This window comes from Sminthopsis crassicaudata, chromosome 6, assembly GCF_048593235.1.
Source record: "Sminthopsis crassicaudata isolate SCR6 chromosome 6, ASM4859323v1, whole genome shotgun sequence".
Taxonomy (NCBI): Eukaryota; Metazoa; Chordata; class Mammalia; order Dasyuromorphia; family Dasyuridae; genus Sminthopsis; species Sminthopsis crassicaudata.
The window spans coordinates 174925149-174948249 of record NC_133622.1 but is presented as its reverse complement, the minus strand read 5'-3'; the positions used below and the strand labels follow the sequence as shown (position 1 = coordinate 174948249).

At 34.2% G+C, this 23101-nt stretch overlaps 1 protein-coding gene across 3 annotated transcripts in view; it reads right to left on the bottom strand.

Annotated features, from left to right (window-relative positions):
* PRDM5 (PR/SET domain 5) overlaps positions 1–23101 on the bottom strand; it is a 215331-nt gene that overhangs the window by 96093 nt on the left and 96137 nt on the right. For 2 of the 3 annotated variants that reach the window (XM_074272708.1, XM_074272710.1), the window contains exons 6-10: positions 22220–22312; positions 21818–21939; positions 10493–10572; positions 4349–4433; positions 1309–1466 (exon numbers count right to left, since the gene is read on the bottom strand). In XM_074272708.1, coding sequence (XP_074128809.1) covers positions 1309–1466; positions 4349–4433; positions 10493–10572; positions 21818–21939; positions 22220–22312 — 538 coding nt within the window. The remainder of the gene's footprint in view (positions 1–1308; positions 1467–4348; positions 4434–10492; positions 10573–21817; positions 21940–22219; positions 22313–23101) is intronic. The other variant, XM_074272709.1, reaches the window with a different exon arrangement.

Sequence of the window (23101 nt, the reverse complement as noted above, 5' to 3'; positions counted from 1 at the left end):
TGACAAATAGCTATGGAACCTTTATACCACTATCCAACTGTGCCATATATATCTTTGATCACTCAGTGAGATTATTCCATTTCACTGCTAGCTACATTTAGACTAAGATATAAGAAAAGCATGCTTTGCTTACAGAAGAAAACAAAACAAAACAAACAAATAAACAAACAAACAAAAACAAACAAACAAAAAGGAACTACATTATAGGGAAGAGTCCAGGAACTTCCCTATGATCATGACTACTTTGTAAGTAACTAAACAGTTGCTAAGATTATTGTACAATGGGTGGCACAATTGTGGTTGTTAATTGATCAGAGATAGGCTGTTGGCTTTCTGCTTCAGAAATAATAAGTATCATTGTTTCTACCAATTCTGAGTTATTACTTTTCCATGATTTATGCCCAAAAGCATGAGAGGTGGTGCAAGAAACCTATATCAGTCTCCCAATTCACATATAACCAATTTCATAACAAAAACAAAACAAAACAAAACAAAAAAGATAACTGATAACTCTTGTTAGGTAATCTGCCTTCCATGAATAGACAGGATTTATTGGTAAACTGTGGATTTAACATTAAAATTAAGAAAGATTTCAATAGTTCAATTTCCACTGCCCAATACAACATTTCTCAGAGTTGACTTTTCAATATCTTGGTATCACAGAGAACAATGTCCAAAATATATTTATTTTAAAATATTCTTTTATAGGATCCCAGAACTTTGTGGGATCTTAGAGGTCATCTTCTCTAATACCCCTATCACATTCAGAAACTGGTTTTGAGAACAGAAGTGGCTTGTGTATGGGCTCACATGGCCAAAGAATTCATCTTCTAATGTCCAAGGCTGGTGAGACTGATCATAGGATGACAGGAAATATTCTGTCATTGGGCTTGTGCTCAACGTCTTTCCAATTTTGACGAACTAGCCATAACTGTCAAAGTAAAAGGAAGATATTCGCTCACCACAGTGACAATGATTTTGAATCACCACGCTATTTAGAACATGTGAGACTTATGTAGCCTAATGACACAAAAAGAGATGAATAAAGATGTATGGACAGTGGAGAATATTTGCAAAAGTCCATAAGCTCAGTGTAACCATTGGGGATTTGTACAAAGTTACTAAATGCCTTTGGACAAAGAATGTCAGGAAGGTTTTCTCTAATATCACCATCCCTAGTTTTACACAGCCTGCTAACACATACACACATATTTGTATACACATTCATACATATATACAAAGTAGTGTTTGAAAGGAAATGCAGCTAATCTCAGAAGGAGAGACTGGCAAAAATGGTGGAGTTTTTACCTTTTTGTGGTTCTTGTAAACATTTCTGTGAGTAAATCCCTTGCCACAAAGGTTGCATTTGTAAGGTTTATCTTCACTGTGTATGATTTTGTGTGCGGCCACCTGATCGATTCGTTTGAAGGACTTATTACAAACCTCACAGTTGTAGGGACGTTTTTCTGCAGAAAAGCAGGGGAAAATTTTAATCTCTAGTTTAAACAGAAGTATAGGATGAAACAAAAAAAGTAGGACTTCCCTCAGCTACATTTATTGTAAATAAGCTTATCTAATTATAGAATCTGATAATCTCTGGGTTGGCAGAGACTTTAAGGGCAACTAATCCAGCATTCACTCAACATTCTTAGAACTTTAGATGTAGGACTGGAAGGGACTTTTACAGCAAAGTTGAATTTCCTCCTTTTACAGATTAAAAAACAAACAAATAAACTGAGACCCAAAGAAATTTGCCCAATATCAAATAACTAGTAAGTATCTAAGTGAAGATTTGAACTCATATATTCCTGACTACAAGCCCACTGGCATTCTCTCCATCACACTACAATAAATGCCACTGAGACCACTCATTCAATGAGCCTAGTATGTGTCAAGGCAGCTAAGTGGCACCATAATGGATAGAGTGCCAGATCTGGAGTCAGGAAGACTCATCTTCCTGAGGTCAAATCTGACTAAAGATTCTTACTAGCCGTGTTACCCTAGGCAAGTCACTTAACTTTGCCTCAGTTCCTCACTTGTAAAATGAGCTTGAGAAGCAAATGGCAAACAATTTTACTATCTTTCCAAAGAAAACCTCAAATAGGGTCAAAAGAGATAGACAAAAATGAAATGAACACTATGTGTCAGGGATGCAAAAAAATACAAGAAAAGCTGTTGCTTTCTTCAGGAAGTTTTATATATTAATGGAATTTCATCAAAAAATGATCATTCACTTTTGTCTGAAAACCTTCCATGAATAATAACCCATTTCCTTTTAAGATGTCCCATTCCACACTGAAAATTTTCATCATTAGGAATTTATTCCTTGATAATAACAGCTGACATTTCTATAGAGAATTAAGGTTTACAAAATATACTGCATCCATTAGCTCATTTGATTTTCTAAACAACTCCCTGAATACTGCAGGCATTAACCCGAAGTTCAGAAAAGTTAAATCTTTTATACTGGGTCACAGAGCTAATAAGTGTAGGAAAGAAAAGATATCCAGAGAGCTTCTGATTCTAAATTGAGTGCTTTTCCCCCCTATTGCATAATTTAAATCTCCCTCTCTCTACAGCTTCCACCCCTTGCTCACTGCTCTGCCTTCTGAAGCTTGATAGTTTATTGCCTTCTCCCCATGGCAATACTACAAATTCTTGATATTACTTCTCAAGTTCCCTGTAAGCTTCCCCTTCTCTACACTGGACCTCATTAACTTTTCTAGCTTATGCTTATACAGTCAGGTCTCATGGCTGGTCTCCATCTTGGCTCCTCCTCTGGACTTTCTAATTTGTCAATGCCAGTGATAAATACAATGCTGAAAAATGAACCTAGGAAAGGTAGGTAATACAGAGGGATAGAACAGCAGGCCTAAAATCAGGAAGATGAGATTAGATACTTATTGTGATCCTGGATAAATCTTTTAATCTCTGTTTTACAAAATTTCCTCATCTGTAAAATGGGGATAAGATTATCTTAGGATCAAGTAAGATAATGACAGTAAAGTACTTAGCCCAGTTCCTGGCACATAGTAAGCACTATATAAATATAGCAGAGTAAAGTTGACATGTAGCAGAACTATCTCCTTATGTGTTGAGTCACTAGGTCTCTCTTGGTGAAGCCTGAGATCACATTAACATTATCAGAAGCAGTATAGTATAGTAGATCACTTGAGCTTAGGAGTTGAGAGCTGTTATAGTAGTACTAAATAGACTTGGTGTCAGCACTACAATGATGAGCTCTCCAAAGTAGTAGGTAGATCATTAGAACTGGAGTCAGAAAGTCCGGGATTGTAATCTGTACTCATATACTTATCAGATGTGTGATACTGAACTGGTCAATAAATTGCTCTCAGTCTCAGCCAAGTTGTCTGCAAAATGGGGACAAGTAGCACTTACCTCACAGGTATGTTGTGAGAAACAAATAAGTCATGTAAAGCACTTTTCAAACCTAAAAATGCAACTGAAATTTGCACTATTATGATTATATAAAATATTTATAATGGCACATGACCAAAAAGGGGCACAGTCTTGTGCAAATCCATCTCTTTAACCACATTCTGATTAATTAGTTTAAACCAAAAGAGTTTCACTTCAAAGGAATGACTTTAAGATAGCAAATGTAAAAACAGATACAAGTTTAAACAATTTCACATTCAATTAAAACAATTATTTTTATTAGTTTTTAAAATAGTCACTGCCTTCCAGCAATGACTTTAGTTTATAGTCTTTATCACCAAAATAAATTCTTCAAGAAAACTAACATCAAAGTTTTGATGTCTAAACTTTCAAAGGAGAAAAAAATATAAATGGCAAAGTAATTTAAATAATTGAATTCAAAATTATTCCAAAGCCAAGCCTAATTAGAAGGTTCTTATTAAAAAAAAAAAAAAAAAAGATGTGTGTGTGTGTGTGTGTGTGTGTGTGTGTGTGTGTGTGTGTGTGTGTTTGTCACACATACAGAGCTGCATGTGGTGATGCCCCAAAATAATCACTGCTTCTAAGAAGACTGAGTCTAGGGACACATTTGAACTTGGGAAGTGGTAGCTGCTGCAATAACACTAAGTAGACTTTATGTCAGCATTAGTATGATGAGCTTTCCATATGTAGAGCATTGTATAAGAAAAGGCAAACCAGCCCAGGTCAGAAATGAAAGAGGTGGAAATCCCCATATGGATCAATAGTAAAATTGAATCCATAAGTAGGTGTTACATTGCTAAACCCAGCAAGATAGAGTGACCTAGGTTTAAAAAATAGTATTTAAGGCATTGGGATTTTCATTAAAGCTTCTGAAAGGAAAGAAAATGTGTCTTAGTTTGAATATAAACAGAAAAAGGATATAACTTACCTGAATGGGTAATCATGTGACGCTTCAGCTGATTTGGCGTAACAAATTTCTTGTTGCATTCTTGACATTCAAAGATCTCATGGACCTACAAAATGAAGTGTTTATGTGCATTTAACTATGTGATTGAAAAAAAGCTCCTGATGGAGATATATCAAAGTCAGCTTATATAAAATATCTGAGCTAACAGTGCAATGAAGTTCTGTCTTCATAATATAATATACAAAACTAATAAATCTCTAATTATTTAGTTTTGCTTTTATTTGTGATGATTACTTTATAGTTAAATTAATATAATTTCTATGGATGTCCTGGTATTTGGACCTCAGATAGTTTACCCATTGTGTAGTTATTTTGAATACAACTTATCTCTCTTTATGCTTCTGCTATTGGTACACTTGGTATTTCTAAAATTATATCAAATAATTCATGATAATGGACATCATTGTCTTACCCCTTCTCTGAATGAATTTCCCCTTCCCTTCTCTAACTCATTTTAAAGATAAGGAAACTCAGGCAATCTGGGTTAAATGAGTTGCTGAGGGTCTAAATCTAATAAATGTTTGAGGCCATGTTTGAACTCAGTTCTTCCTCAACCATTTCTTGATGCTCTGTTCTCTGTGGTACCACCCAACTGCCCTTTGAAAGACATTTAATACTGTTACAAATAATATTAATGTCCTAATTTAGATTGGTGCTGAATATTATATTGAGGAATGCTCCATTTCTTCCTAAACTTTTGAATGTTTTTAACATGAAATGATTTTGTATTTTGTCCCATATTTCTGTTATTAAAAACAGTAATACAATCACGTAGGGTTTTTATATTTAATTTTACTCATTCAAATTTTCAAATTCTTTCTCTATTAAATCAAGGAAATGTATAAACTTGTCCTAGAATGCCACAGCAGCAGACAAAATTGAAGGTTCAGTAACTATGGTACATTGTTTACAACTAATAGATGTTTGGTGAAATCTGAGGCTAAGGCTTAATATCAAACATTTCTAATTATACTGCTATTATTCAGGCATCCTGCAAACAAATCCTTGGAGTTCCTATCCATTTTATATGAATTTGAATCTACGTAGAATTAATCATTTATCTGAATCAATAGCAGACATCAAAAAGCCCAAGAGTATTCCCTTTTCTTGTCAAGGAAAAACCTCATACATGCTCAAGTGATCCAATTCCACCTTAACTGCTCTTGAAGACTGATTTCTCTGTCATTCTGTTTTTGTTCAGTTGTTTTTTAAGTCATATCTGATTCTTCATGACCCTGTAATTTATTTAAGATTAAAGTTAATTGATAAAGTAGAATCATGTGGTACTAATTTTTATTAATGTGAACTATAATATTTAAAGTTTTCCTAACATTAAAATTTTTTTGTTAATGGAATAAATGTAACCTATCCACAGTGTATATTTTCAACATTATCGTAGTCTTTCAGCTATATTTTTATTCATATTTTTATATTTATATTCATATTAGAGTTACTAGCTTATATTTTTCTTTCTCTGCTAATTCTCTACCTGGAGTTTCAATACCAGGAGTTTAATGGATTCTGTTTTCTCAAATTTTCCTAACAATTTAAATAATATTGGAGTTAACTGTATTTTGACTATTTGACAAGATTCATTTATATACACACTAGAATAGTGTGAATTCTTTCGGAGATATATTATCATCTATTCATTTTCTTTTTCTGATTTTGGTGCTTAAAAACTCTGTCTTCCTTTGTTGATCTATGTATCATTTTTTGTTTTTAAAATATTCATCCATTTTATGAAATCAATCCATTTTGTTGATATATAATTAGGCAAAATAATTTCTTTTTTTTCAATTTTTTCATTTGTGGTGGATTTTTCTTTTTTCTTTTCAATGTTGACAATTATGCTTTTCCTCTAATTAGCTGATAGTTAATTTATTTTATTAGTTGTGTTTCTTCCCTCTAAACTTGTCTTTCTTTTAGTTTCAATTCAATATTTTTGTTATTTTTTTCTTTCATTTATTTACTTTTTTTGTTTATTGCTTTTTAAATATTTTTGTGCCCAAATCCAACAATTTCTTCTTTCTACCTTTTTAAAAATATATATATATATATACAATCTCCATTTCAAAAATTTAATCATATTTCCCATTGTTGTCATTTTTAGTGAAATTAAATATATTGTTTTTATTATTCATTCCTTGACACAACTTTTAAATATTACATTAATTGCAGTTAGTTTGAAATCAACCTTCAAAAGCTCTTCTTCATTGATTGTAATTTTTTTCCTGCTTTGTGATGCATAAAGAATGTGTTGACTATTTCTGCATTTCTCTATTTGTTTATGAGATCATTTTGCATTTCTGTAAGAGGTTTTTTCCCCAGATGTTCACAAGGTCCAACATTGTATGCATTGATTCCCCTGCCCAGTCTATTACACTATGAAAAAAGGAAACATGATTAGTAAGTAATGACTTATTTGGGTGACCTCATGGCTGGTTCCAACTAACAGCTATTTCCCTTTAAAAGTGTTGATAAAGTGCTTATATTATAAAGTTCAATCATGTCCCATTTGCAAAAATTTTCTTCCAGTTTAAAAAAAAAATGAGGCAACCTTCTCCTGCATTCATTCTTCAGGAATCTGACCCATTGTTCACTATTCTTTAAAATTTGTGATGGAGGTTCAGTGATCACATCTGCAAATTTCTTCACTGCTTTGGTATGAAATTTATCCAAGCCAAGAAACCTGAACCCAGTTAAATCATCAGACAATCATCTTGCCTTCTTATCATTTTTTTATCTACCAGATTATATTCTTTCAAACACATCTACTCTTTCCAATCATAAGATGATGAATTAGAAAAAAGAATAGCACTAGCTAGATTTCACTTTCTATTGTCTATAACTTACATTATCTACCCAAAAGCAGCAATCCATTGACTCTATTTTTATTAATATTATTAACATATATATGAGACCTTTTTGCTATCCTTAGCATTACTCAGAAGGTTCTGTCCCCTGCTATTCCTAATATTGTTCCCAAAAGTCTGTATTTTTCTTCTACATCTAAATTTGGTAATAAACTTCAGCTTCTACCCAATATCTATGGCCTTTTTGACCCAAAGAGCTTCAAAGAGTTTCTTTTGAAGCTATATTAATTCAGAAATGCAACATCAAAATTAGATTTTTTTAAAAATCTTCCTATCTATCTTGGAGATCAAATATTATTCACCTCACAGATTTTATTTTCACTTTTTCTGAGTTTCAACTAAAAGCAAGTTAGAAGATTACAACATAATTTTAGTTCTATAATTAGTTATAATTAATTACATTTATGAAATTTTTATATTTTATTTTATAACTTACATTTTGTTTTGCTTTATATCAATGTAATTATTTATTATATTTTTATATTTGTAATGAATTAAAATTAAGCTTTAACATATACAACTATTATGAACCTTAGTTTGTAATTTTAATTTAGGAGTTTAGTTTATAGTAATTACATATATTACATTTTTTATCTATAATATTTAATTGTCCTTTTTTTTCAAGAAGGGAGGATAATTAAAATAATATATTTGTGTAATGCTTTAAGGTTTGCAAAGAACTTTCTTCTTAACTACCCTGTGAAATAGGCATAAAAAGACTACTGATCCATGTACAATGTAAACATATATTATGTACTTTCACAGGATAGGAAATACTGGAGGGGTAGGGCTATTTCATTTTTCTCTTTGCAAACCCAGTGCCTGGGAAGGTACTTGTACCTATTATTTGATAAATACATGCTAACTATTAATTTATTGAATTTACTTCAAAATTAACAAACATTATGTTAAACATGTTGGGCATATATTATAAATTAAGTGTAATTCGCAAAAATATTTTCAGTAATCATTGGTCCTTTCCCTACAGGCCAATGAAAATGTCATAACAAGTAGACAAAATGATAGTTATAGTAATAAGAAATCATTGCTGAACTTTATATATTGCTTTAATGCTTACAGAATATTATTTTATAGTTTTTACTTCATTTGATTTGATCTTTATAAGAACCTTGTAAAACAGCTGCTATTATTATTTTCATTTTAAAGATATGGAACAAATGGATGAAAGTGGTTAAGTGATTATCTAGGGGCACAGAATTTAAATTCAAGTAATTTTGACTCTATCTATCCCTCTAGATTTTACCTAGCCTGGCCCCAAGATAGTTCTGTGGATGGTGTCTAATATCTGTACAGCTAGAAGCATGTATCTTCTGATACATTATTCTTGAAGAAAGGGACACAACTTGCTGAAACTGTACCCTTGAAACCCTGAGGAATGCTTAGAAAGATTGGCAGAATAAGAGAAAAGGACATCTTCCAAAGATGTATGAGGCATGTCATCTTGAGTTACTAATCTTCTAATATTTAAAAAAGTTTCCCAGGTTCATTGGTAAATAACATCTCTACTGAGGCAGGACGCAATGCTTTGACACTTTACCCAGTTGTCTCCATGAATTGTTATGATCATTACTGGTGATAGGTCCAAACTCTGCTAAGTTAGCAGGATGACCCAATGGAAAGTACAATTGAAATGCAAATGCTGACTTGTCACAATGGGACCTGCATTTGAATCCAGCTGTACCATTTATTTACTCCCTGTGATCTTGCACACTTAATATGATTTTAATTTCCATAAGCCTCAGTTTCCTAATTCTATGTCTGGATCATCATTTATACTATAATCCTTTTTAACTTGTTAGAATCTTTCAGGGTTTGACATGAAGTAGAAGGTGGGGGAAGTGTTAAAATGGATCAATGAATTTGAAGCCATCACCAAAAACTAGGGAAGCTTAGTCCTTAACAAATCACAACAAAAGTAAAATAAATAAACTTCTTTGGACTTGGCTTATTTTTCCTGATGCCATCCATATCCTCCCTAGTATTAAGTTATTAGGGTAAATAAAAGGCCTTTGCTTAGATAATCTGATAAACAGGGTATCAATTTAGGAAATTAGATCTCCTTTGGATTTTGGGATTGATAGAAAGTTAATTTTATGAGCCCTTCCTGTGGGATTGATAAAACTAAGCTCTAATGACATCATCTGCTGATATTTCTGTACTAAATAAGCATATGAACTCATTTTCAAGGCATATTTTTAAATGAAAAAATCAGTAAGATAAGTTTTGTATGTATTACTAAAGCTTTCCTTTTCTGCATCATATTTTCTGTAGAAAAAGAGTCATTTGGGAGTCTTAGATAGAGTGCTATACTTGAAACAAGGAGACCCAGGCTCAAATCCTGGCCCTGACATTGTGTGTTCCTAGATAATTCATAAATGCTACAAATCTCAATGGCATATGATTTTCCTACTAAGTCATAGACAAGGGCTAGAACTATGATTGTATTGGCATTCAGAACTCCCTCTATCAATGCCATTCATTCACTGATCTGCAACTTAGAGAAGTGAGTAATTTTGAAAGATGCAAGAATACTGATGAATAAAATGATCAATCAAATTTTAGGAGGACCAGTGATGAAGAATGCTAGCTACCTCCTGAGAGAAAGGTAAAGATAAACTGTGCAAAACAAGCCACACATTTATAGTCATGGCAAACATGGAAATTTATTTTGCTTGACTATGCATTTTGCTACAAGAGATTTGTTTTTCTTTCTCCCCAGTTGATGGGAGGGGAGGGGGAAATGAATATTTGATCAATTAAAAATAATGCATAAAAAAGAGAGAATTGAATTTGGATAGTCAGAGAATCTTGAGTTCAAATGCTATTTCTGTTACTTATGGTTACTTATGTCTTTAGAAAGTTGGACTCAATGTCTTCTGAAGTGTTTTCAATCATCTTCAGGTGGTTGACTAAGATAATTTGATCACAAATGATGAGTCAGCTACAGAAAACTTATCAATATGAAATTTTATTTATGTTTTTAACTGACTTGAACACCAACACACAACTTGAAAACATTCTAAGATGGCAATTTTCTTTCCAAAGTTATCATTCCTATACTAGGACTTGATTTTTAATAAAGAAAGGGTTGGGTTTTTTTTCTGGTTATTTTTTAGCATATAGAGTATAAGCTTTGAATGCCCACAAGTTTCACAGTATACCATAGTGAAATCAAAACCTGAGGAATCTCATGTCCTGTTTTACAAACCTTACGGTGTTCCTGAAGAGTTGAAGATGAAGAACACTTCTTACTGCACACTGTACACATAAGCTTCTTCCTGGAATTTCCTGAATCAGAAACAAAATATAATCATGGTCTTATAAAGAAACAATGAAACAGACTCAATGTTTCCAGTAGTTACACAATTTTACCCAGACAATCAGTATATCCCAGAAGTTGAAGAATCAGTCTCTGAACCAGGAAAACCTAAATTAAGGTCTGTTTCTGATACTTACTGGCAGCAACTAAGGCAAAGTTAACAACTCTTTTACACATGAAGGTACCACCCTGCATTGATAAAGAGAATATCTTCACCCTAGAGTTTCCATTAGCAATGAAATATCAGGTCTAATTCTCTTCCCTACAGAATATATCTAGGTTAATTGGTTTTCCTTATGATTGTAACTCTGCCCTGTTTAAAAGATATAATTAAGATATTTCCACGTACCTTGTAAATTAAGAAGCCCACAAAATTCAGCAACAGAACAACTGAAGTCATTCTTCATTTCAATTAGAAACTAGCAACCAAAGCCTTCTTATCAGCTGTCTGTTCCTGCTACCTGTTTCTTTATATACCTCCATGATAATTAGTTCTCTCTCTCCTCCTCTGTCTCTGTCTCCTATCTGTTTCCATCCCTTCTTTCTTTTCTCCCTCTGCTCCCTCCCTCTCTCTCTCTTTCCCTTTCTGTCTCACTTCCTCCCTTCCCCTCTCTCTCTCTCTCTCTCTCTCTCTCTCTCTCTCTCTCTCTCTCTCTCTCTCTCTCTCTCTCTTTCTCTCTCTCGATCTTTAACAGTTAAGTTCTCAGAATGGTCCTCCACCATATTCTGTACTTTTAAAACTAGGTGTATTTATAGTTGCATAAGTTGTCAATAAATAAAAGTTATTCATCTGCCCCATAATTAAATTATTCATCACCCTACATTCCTTACAAAGTGTCTTATCTTTATCTTTATACCATTTTCTATCTTAAACTGTTCAAATTTCATCTGAAAACGTTTTTATACACACACATACATATATAGTACAAAGATTTTAAATATATATCACAATACTAATTCAAATATAATTTTATTTTATCTGTATTTAAAATTTTATTAATAATAATAAAGCATAAATTTATTAATTATTTATATAGACTTATTATCTATATTATTTTTGGGATTAAACACAAATTCTGTATTATATTTGAAAGGAAGACTACTAGTTATAGATTCAGAAAAAGCCTATATTAAATATTCTGACACTTCCAAAGTGGTCAAATGCAGATAAATCACATAACTTCTCATCTACAAAATGGGAATCATAACTAGAGTACATTTTTCACAGAGTAAATGTGAAAGACCAGCTTAGATGTTACATATGAAGTATTTTGCCAATTTAGAAGCATTTGAAAAATGGCAGCTATTATGATAATCATTACAGTCTAGGTGGCAATTGACTTCCAGATCAACATTTTCCTAAGAGGTACAAAAAAAAATGTAATCACAGATACAATTCATAGAATGAGTTAGAATACATAAAAATGATGCAGTCAAGTTAGGCCTATTTTTTTCCTTTGTGTTCAAAATTTCATAACAAAATATTATTAAAAAGCTGCTGGAGGGGCGGAGCCAAGATGGCGGAGAGGAAACACACGACTCAGTGAACGTCCTCACTCCCTCACAACCAATTAGATAAATTAAGTCTCAAAATTAGCTCAGGACTGATAGATACCACAAGGACTGGAAGCACGACTTACCAGCTGAAGAGAATCTGGAGTTTCAACAGGAAAGGTCAGTTCTCAGGGGAGGAATAAGAAAGACCAGCACAGACGGTGGGGTAGGGGCACACTGCGCCCATTGCGCTGGGAGGGGCTCTGGGATCAGAGAAGCCACTGAGGTAAAGGAATCTGGCACAGGCTGTTAGCTCTTCTCTGCTAATTATTTAGCAGTTCAGAAGAGAAAGCCAAAATATTTTAAAACTCAGATTAAATTTTCCCCGGACCCTGGGGGTGACTCGGCACCAGGGGGTGTGGCCTCAGCTACCTCCTGAGAATAGTTAAGAGACTGACAAGTGGGTGGATACGGCCCAAGGCAACACACACTGCCTAGCTTAGCTGGAGGGAGTGGAACTCAGCTCCAGGAAGTCCCAGAGAAGCGGAACCTTTGAACTAGGGACCTCGGTTTCTGGCAGACACTTCCAGTTTGAGCGCAGGGGCTTCTTACGTCACCTGCTGCAGACACCCACTCCCCACCCGGACACATAGGCTGGGCTTCCTGCAGTCTTCACTATTCTACGCCCTCGAAGCACAGCAGTGCTAATCACCTCTGAGGCACTCCCAGGGAGAGGGTGGGGAACTCTCTCCCAGAGCTCTCTCTTAGGTCAGGCTCAGGAGCCGCTGCATCCATCCCGTCTGGGAGGAAGCTGGTAAAGAAGTAAATAATTTCCTACCCCAGAGACAGACCCCAAAAGATTTTTTTTAAGTATGAACAAAAAAGCTAGAAAAACCATAGATTCCTTCTATACAGAGAAAGAGCGGGTGTCCAACCCCGAGGAAGTTGACAGCAGAGAATCAGATAACAACCTAAAGGGGAACGATTCCTGCCCCCCATCACATAACTCTCTCCTAGAAGAAGCTCTTAAGAAATTGAGGGAGATCGAAGAAAAATGGGGAAAAGAAAGGGAAGTTATGATAGAGAATAATAATGTCCTGAAATTGGAGTTGGAAAAAATAAAGAATTCACAGGAGATGCAGGGAAACAAAATTAGTGAATTAGAAAAGGTTAAAAAAACACAGGAAAGTAGGATTTCTGAATTGGAAAAGATAAAAAAGTCTCAAGAAAATAGAATTTCTGAATTGGAAAAAGAAAATAATTCTCAAAAAAAAAAAATTAGGGAAATGGAAAAAAACTCAATAGAGCAAAATAATTCATTTAAAAACGAAATTGGGCATTTACAAAAAGAACTAAAAACTGTGAAAGAAGAAAATAACTCCTTAAAAGTCAGGATGGAACAAACAGAAATGAATGATTCACAGAGAACCCAAGAATCAGTCAAACAAAACAAAAAAAATGAGAAGCTGGAGAACAACGTCAAATACTTACTGGGAAAATCTATAGACCTGGAAAATAGATCTAGGAGAGATAATCTGCAGATTATTGGACTTCCAGAAAACTATGACCAAAAAAAGAGCCTAGATTCTATTTTACAGGAAATTATCAAAGAGAACTGTCCAGAGATAATAGAAACAGAAGGGAAAGTAGATGTGGAAAGAATTCATCGAACTCCTTCTGAAATAGACCCTAAAAAAAGAACACCACGGAATATTGTGGCTAAGCTGCAGAATTACCACACAAAGGAGAAAATCCTGCAAGCAGCTAGAAAAAAACAATTTAAATACCAAGGTGCCACAATAAGGGTCACCCAAGATCTGGCTGCCTCCACATTAAAAGATAGAAGGGCCTGGAACCTGATATTCCGAAAGGCAAAAGATCAAGGACTGCAACCAAGAATGAACTACCCAGCTAAGTTTAGCATCTTTTTCCATGGAAGAAGATGGTCATTCAATGAAACAGAGGAATTCTATATGTTTCTAAGAAAAAAACCACAGACTTAAACAAAAAATTTGATCTACATCCACAAGACTGAAGAGAAACAGAAAAAGGTACACAGAACCCTTGAGAACTGTAACTTTGTTGTGGGTATATAAAAAATACTCAAGGATAATTTGATTTTACTGATATAAAAGAAAAAAAGGGGGGTGTGGTAAAGGGAAGGAGGTCGGTTCAGAAAAAGGGGAAGGAGTGATAAAAAGAGGGAAACTACATCCCAGGAAGAGACATAGAAAATACACCATATCTGAGGGAACTTAGTGAGGGGGAGAATCATTGTGTGAATCTTACTCTCATCAGAAGAGGCTCAAAGAGTAAATAATTAATATATTTGTTTTTCAGAGAATTTTCTCTCACCTCATTAAAAGGGGGGAGAGGAAAAGGGGAAAGGAAAAGGAGAATAAGTGAAGGGACTTGGAGGGAGGGGGGAGGGATCCTAAAAAAAAAAAAAAAAAAAAAAGAGGGAGGGTTGCGCGTCACAAGGGGGGTCTGTAAATTAAATATCGGGGAGGGGGATCAGGGGGGTCAAGGGAAAAAAGTATAATCTGGGGATAATACGATGGCAGGAAATACAGAATTAGTAATTTTAACTGTAAATGTAAATGGGATGAACGATCCCATCAAACGGAGACGGATAGCAGATTGGATCAAAAAGCAGAACCCTACAATATGTTGTCTACAGGAAACACACTTAAAGCAGGGAGATACATACAGAGTAAAGGTAAAAGGTTGGAACAGAGCTTATTATGCTTCAGGTAAAGCCAAAAAAGCAGGGGTAGCTATCCTTATCTCAGATCAAGCAAAAGCAGAAGTAGATCTCGTTAAAAAAGATAAGGAAGGAAACTATATCCTGCTGAAAGGTAGCATAAATAATGAAGCCATATCAATACTAAACATATATGCACCAAGTGGTATAGCATCTAACTTTCTAAAGGAAAAGTTAAGAGAACTGCAAGAAGAAATAGACAGTAAAACTATAATAGTGGGAGATCTCAACCTTGCACTCTCAGATTTAGACAAATCAAACCACAAAACAAACAAGAAAGAAATTAAAAAAGTAAATAGAACATTAGAAAAACTAGGTATGATAGACCTTTGGAGAAAACTGAATGGCAATAGGAAGGAATATACTTTCTTCTCAGCAGTTCATGGATCCTATACAAAAATTGACCATATATTAGGACATAAAGATCTCAAAATTAAATGTAGGAAGGCAGAAATAATAAATGCCTTCTTCTCAGATCACAATGCAATAAAAGCTACATTCAGTAAAAAGTTAGGGGTAAATAGACCAAAAAGTAATTGGAAACTGAATAATCTCATCTTAAAGAATGACTGGGTGAAAGAGCAAATTATAGAAACAATTAACAATTTCACCCAAGATAATGATAATGATGAGACATCATATCAAAATCTTTGGGATGCAGCTAAAGCAGTAATAAGGGGAAATTTTATATCTTTAGAGGCTTATTTGAAGAAAATTGAGAAAGAGAAGATTAACGAATTGGGCTTACAACTTAAAAGGCTAGAAAAAGACCAAATTATAAACCCCCAACCAAAAATTAAACTCGAAATACAAAAATTAAAAGGAGAAATCAATAAAATTGAAAGTAAAAAAACTATTGAATTAATAAATAAAACCAAAAGTTGGTTTTATGAAAAAGCCAATAAAATAGATAAACCTTTGGTAAATTTGATCAAAAAAAAGAAAGAGGAAAATCAAATTGATAGTCTTACAAATGAAAAGGGGGATCTTTCCACCAATGAAGAGGAAATTAGAGAAATAATAAGGAGTTACTTTGCCCAACTTTATGCCAATAAATTTGATAACTTAAGTGAAATGGATGACTTTCTCCAAAAATATAGGCTCCCTAGATTAACAGAGGAGGAGATAAATTGCTTAAATAGTCCCATTTCAGAAAAAGAAATAGAACAAGCTATTAATCAACTCCCCAGGAAAAAATCCCCAGGGCCAGATGGATTCACATGTGAATTCTACCAAACATTTAAAGAACAATTAGCCCCAATATTATATAAATTATTTGAAAAAATAGGGGATGAAGGAGTCCTACCAAACTCCTTTTATGACACAGACATGGTACTGATACCTAAACCTGGTAGATCGAAAACTGAGAAAGAAAATTATAGACCAATCTCCTTAATGAATATTGATGCTAAAATCTTAAATAAGATATTAGCAAAAAGACTTCAGAAAATCATCTCCAAGATAATACACTATGATCAAGTAGGATTTATTCCAGGAATGCAGGGCTGGTTTAATATTAGGAAAACTATTAATATAATTGACCATATTAATAATCAAATTAATAAGAACCATATGATCATCTCAATAGATGCAGAAAAAGCATTTGACAAAATCCAACATCCATTCCTACTAAAAACTCTTGAGAGTATAGGAATAAATGGATTATTCCTTAGAATAATCAGGAGTATATATTTAAGACCGTCAGTAAGCATAATATGCAATAGAAATAAACTGCAACCTTTCCCTGTAAGATCAGGAGTGAAACAAGGTTGCCCACTATCACCATTACTATTCAATATAGTACTAGAAACGCTAGCCTCGGCAATAAGAGCCGAGAAAGAGATTCAAGGAATTAGAGTAGGAAATGAGGAAATCAAACTATCACTTTTTGCAGATGACATGATGGTATACTTAGAGAACCCCAAAGACTCTGCTAAAAAGCTACTAGAAATAATTCAAAATTTCAGCAAAGTGGCAGGATACAAAATAAATCCACATAAATCCTCGGCATTTTTATATATCACTAACAAAATGCAACAGCAAGAGATACAAAGAGAAATTCCATTCCAAACAAATGTTGATAGTATAAAATATTTGGGAATCCATCTACCAAAGAAAAGTCAGGAATTATATGAGAAAAATTACAAAACACTTGCCACAAAAATAAAATCAGATTTAAATAATTGGAAAGACATTCAGTGCTCTTGGATAGGCCGAGCGAATATAATAAAGATGACAATACTCCCCAAACTAATCTATTTATTTAGTGCTATACCAATCAGACTCCCAAGAAACTATTTTAATGACCTAGAAAAAATAACAACAAAATTCATATGGAAGAATAAAAGGTCAAGAATTGCAAGGGAACTAATGAAAAAAAACTCAGAGGAAGGTGGTCTAAGTGTACCTGATCTAAAGCTATATTATATAGCAGCAGTCACCAAAACCATTTGGTATTGGCTACAAAATAGACCGGTAGATCAGTGGAACAGATTAGATACAAAGGACAAAAAAGGGTACATCTATAGCAATCTAATCTTTGACAAACCCAAAGATTCCAACATTAGGGATAAAAATTCATTATTCGGAAAAAACTGTTGGGAAAACTGGAAATTAGTATGGCAGAAATTAGATATGGATCCACACTTAACACCATATACCAAGATAAGATCAAAATGGGTCCATGATTTAGGCATAAAGAGGGAGATAATAAATAGATTGGAGGAACAGAGGATAATCTACCTCTCAGACTTGTGGAGGAGGAAGGAATTTATGACCAGAGGAGAACTAGAGATCATTATTGATCACAAAATAGAAGATTTTGATTACATCAAACTAAAAAGTTTCTGTACAAATAATACTAATGCAAACAAGATTAGAAGGGAAATAACAAATTGGGAAAATATTTTTAAAAACAAAGGTTCTGACAAAGGTCTCATTTCCAAAATATATAGAGAACTGACCCAAATTTATAAGAAACCGAACCATTCTCCAATTGATAAATGGTCAAAGGATATGAACAGACAATTCTCAGAGGAAGAAATTGAAACTATATCCACTCACATGAAAGAGTGTTCCAAATCACTACTGATCAGAGAAATGCAAATTAAGACCACTCTGAGATACCACTACACACCTGTCAGATTGGCTAAGATGACAGGAACAAATAATGACAAATGTTGGAGGGGATGTGGGGAAACTGGGACACTAATACATTGCTGGTGGAGTTGTGAAAGAATCCAGCCATTCTGGAGAGCAATCTGGAATTATGCCCAAAAAGTTATCAAACTGTGCATACCCTTTGACCCAGCAGCGCTACTACTGGCTTATATCCCAAAGAATACTAAAGAGCGAAAGAGACATATATGTGCCAAAATGTTTGTGGCAGCTCTTTTGTTGTAGCTAGAAACTGGAGGAAATGGATGGTACATCCAGTTTGGAGAATGGTTGGGTAAATTGGTGGTATATGAAGGTTATGGAATATTATTGCTCGGTAAGAAATGACCAGCAGGAGGAATATAGAGAGGCCTGGAGAGACTTAAATCAACTGATGCTGAGTGAAATGAGCAGAACCAGAAGATCACTGTACACTTCAACAACAATGCTGTATGAGGATGTATTCTGATGGAAGTGGAAATCTTCAACATAAAGAAGATCCAACTCACTTCCAGTTGATCAATGATGGACAGAGGTAGCTGCACCCAGAGAAGAAACACTGGGAGGGGAATGAAAATTGTTAGCACTAATATCTGTCTGCCCAGGTTGCATGTACCTTCGGATTCTAATGTTTATTGTGCAACAAGAAAGTGATATTCGCACACATGTATTGTACCTAGACTATATTGTAACACATGTAAAATGTATGGTATTGCCTGTCGTCGGGGGGAAGGAATAGAGGGAGGGGGGGTAAATTGGAAAAATGAATACAAGGGATAATATTATAAAATATATATATATATATATATATATATATAAAATAAAAAATAAAAAAAAAAATAAAAAAAAAAAAAAAGCTGCTGGAAACTCAAGTTCTTTAAGCCATCAATATCAAATACCACATGGCTAACTGCATTGAAACTTTGGAACCAAACAAAAAAGGGAAGACAGAGAGAGTGATTTGTACAGAATAATCAAAATATTGGAACAAATATCAATTCTCATGATAATTCATAAAATCAGTAAGAGGTGCTAAATCCACATGAACAACTCTTTGTTTTTTCTCTAATAGATAAAAAATAGCATTTACTTCAATTTGTCCTTTTACTAATGTTTCAAGTTTATTTTAAATCATAGTATTCATAAAGCTCCTTTATTTTAAGACATGTTACTTAAATATGTCTGTTTGAAAATCCTGGATCCAGATGTTGGAATTGATAGATCTATTTAAATGATAATTGAAAAATAAGACAAAGACATAGAAGAAGACTCCTTTGAACTCGGTGACTTCTCCATGGAATACATTTGGGAGAATATGGACAAAAACCACATAACAGCAGAAGGACTATGATCTGCATTATGGAAGGAATAGCAACATCATGTTTTTTGCAGATATATCCATGGATTAAAGTAAAGAATTTCTTATAAGGAAGTTTAGGGACCATTTGTCCAGAAGTTCTTAAACTATGAGATAAGAGAAAGTGGATGAATTTGGATGGCATAAAAGACAACCTGATTTTCACTAGCTTTTAATTGAAATTTAGTATTTCTTTCAATTACATATGTATATATGCATATATGTACTAACATTTTTATATTTGTTTGTTTATTCTCAGAAGGAGTCCATAAACTTCCAGATAATTAAAGTTCTACAATGCACACAGAAAGATGAAGGAACACCCTGCAAAATCCAATTCTTACCAAAAAAAAAAAAAGGAACCCTCAGTATAATATACCTAACAAAGGATCAAATCAAGTGGTCATTGCTTGATTCATCTGAGTTGGAACCTACCATAGCCCAAGGTAGCTATTCTATTTATAGATGACTTCAAATATATTTTCTTATTTGATACAACAGCCATAAGAAAGGAAAGTAGATATTATTTCATATAAAGAAGCCAGATGGCACAGTGGATAGAACACTCGACTTTAAGAAAAGAAGAGGAGTTCAAATCTAGTCTCAGGTACTAGCAATATAAACTTGGGCATTTCATTTAATGTTTCTCAGTCTCAGGTTGTTCAACTCTTAAATTGGAAATAACAATAGCACCTACTTCCCAAGGTTGTTTTCAAGAAAAAAATGAAATAATATTAACAAAGAATTTTACAAACATTAAAGAACTATATAAATATTATTTGTTATTATGACTACTATTAACACCACTGCTGCTACCACCACCATAGCCACCACCACCACCATCATCATTCCTACCGCTGCTGCTGCTGCTGCTATTACTACTACTATCACTATTACTATTACTACTACTACTACTACTACTACTACTACTACTACTACTACAATCATTATCATAGAGATTAGAAAATTGAAGAATGGAGAAATTAAGTGACAAGCTGAGGGTCACAAAGCCATTAAGTATTTGTCATAGGATTTATAATGATCCTGACTTCAACTCTAATGCCAATGAGCTTATGCATATATATCCTCAGAAGCTAATGTAATGGATGTCATTTGAGAGAAGCTTGCTTACAGACACCCTTAAAAATCATAGATTAATAAAAATATCAAATTAATATTTAAGCATTTGAAGCAGAAACTCTGTCTTGGGAGTCTTCTTCAAACTCTTGATGGAGGGAAGGAAACAAGCACTATTTCAGAAACTACTATGTGCTTAGTACTTTATAAATACTACTTACTTTGCTTAGTACTTTATAAATATCTCATTTGATCTTTAAAATCATCATAGCCAATAGTTATTATTATCCTCATTTTAGAGATAAAGAGGTAGATAGAGGTTAAATGGCTTGCCAAGACTCACATAACTAGGAAGTGTCTAAGGTTGGATTTGAACTCATCTTCATGTCTTCAAATTCAGTGCTCTATCTGTTGTACCACTTAGTAGCCCCTAACATTGAGTGACCATCAATGGAGAAATTAGGCTAGCTGTTAATTACTTCCTTTCTCTTACTACTTGGTGAACTAACCTTTTTTTTTTTTTTTTTTTTTTTTTCCTAGTCAGACATCTCTTAGAGTCATTTCTTCTGTGCAATTCTTATGTGGTAATAGTTATCTAAGTTGCACAGTGCATAGAGTGCTGGATTTGGAGTCAATAAAACTAATCTTCCTAAGTTCATATCTGGCCTCAGACACTTCCTGGCTGTATAGTCCAGGATAAGTCACTTATTCCTGTTTCCTTCAGTTTCCTCAACTGTAAAATGAACTAGAAAAGGAAACAGCAAACCAGTCTAGTAACTTTGCCAAGAAGACCTCAAATGGTGTCATGAAGAGTTGGATATGATTGAAAAACAATTCAAATTAAAAAAAAAAAACTGGTTTTCAACCTATTCACCCCCAGTTTCCTTGTCATCACTGAACCATTAAAATTGCTATTCCAATTTTTAATTCTTAAGTCACCTCATTGTCAAAGTAACTAGCTAAATGTCCATTAAATTCAACCACAGATTTGAAACTTGAGGAGAACAAATTTGAGGGACCATAGAAGGGACCTAAGATGGCCCACATTTAAACAAGAATCCCTCCCACAACATAATCAGTTAGTGACCATTCAAGCTTTTCTTGAAGATCTTCAGTGAAGGGGAACCCATTACTTCCCAAGACAGGCCATGTCCCCCAAAAGGTGTCAAAACTGCCTAAATCAACATCAGTTAGAAATAATGCAATCAGATAAACAAAATAAAAACAATGACTGCCAGGACCCCTAGCTGTGGGAAGGATAATGAGGAGACCAATTTTCTCAATGAAAAAGACAATGGAAACCAGATTTCTGAGACCTCCAGAACTGGCTATCCCCAAGAAAAGGACAAATTCCATTTTTGCTTACCCACATGAATGTTTTCCTTATGTTTTTTCAGTGCATCTTTACTTCTGAATCTCTTTCCACAGCCCTCAGCCTTGCAGATAAATTGGGGATCCCCTCGGCATGCCTCTCTATGTTGCTCCAAACTAGAATAGGGAGCCAATAAAAGTGGGGTGGGAGAGGCAAAGGGAAACAGTTAAGAAAGATCCCTCCCCAAACTCAGCTTCCCAGCAGACCTAAGGAGTTGGCACCAGCTGGGAGCCTCCCAAGGCTTTTGATTACATGCATTACCTAAAGCAGATGAGCAGAAAAGGACTTAGACTGTCTGGCCATGCGTCATCACAGCCTATGAAGCGCAAAAGAGGCATGCAAAGACTGGCCAGCAAGGACAGGAGAGCCAGGAGACCAACAACTCAGACACAAAACCTCGATTCTGAGCTGAGGGATGTATTGCAAACAGAACAGCAGAAAGTCTTCTGGGAATCCCCAGGGGAGCTCTTCTCCATACAATGAAGAATGCTATGGAGAAAAATAGAAAAGAAAAATGAACTGCACATAGAGAAAATAAAGATAAACATTTGGATAGCAACCATTCTGAATACAAAATAATTATAATTAGGCATTTAGCTTTAAGATTTGCAAGGAATTTATTATCTCATTTGATCTCCTCAACAACCCTGTTTAAGGCAAGATTGAAAGTCAGGTTGTTCCAACTCTGAGACTAGCATTCTACTCATCCTATCTGTTGCACAATCAGGAAAGAAGCTTCTCTTCATTAAAATTCAATGACTCAAGATTCCTAGCCTATTGTGTCCTTATAATTAAAATTCTGAACTCTTTTAAACCAAATCATTTTGTGTTCAATAGGATAAAAATCACAATGAACCCTCTAGGAATAGGAAATCTCCAATCACTAATAGTACAAGAATCTTCATGATTTATATCTATTATAAAAAATAAAATGGATATAAGGCAGGAAGACTCTTGCACTATTAGTATTTTTTTTAATATAATGAAATTGTTTTCCTGCTCTCCGTTTCTTCTTTCCTTCTTTCCTTTTTCTGATTCTGTGTCTCTTCTTTGGTTCTCTGTCTCTCTCTCTCCTCTCTCTCTCTCTCTCTCTCTCTCTCTCTCTCTCTCTCTCTCTCTCTCTCTCACTCTCTCTCTCTCTTTCTCTGTCTCTCTTTGTCTCTTTTTCTCTGTCTCTGTCTCTTGACTTGAATGTCTTAGGAGAAAGGCCACCACTCCAAAATGGCTCAGCAATTGGCCTTGCATATATGATGATCTCAGCTTTCTTAGCTATAGAAC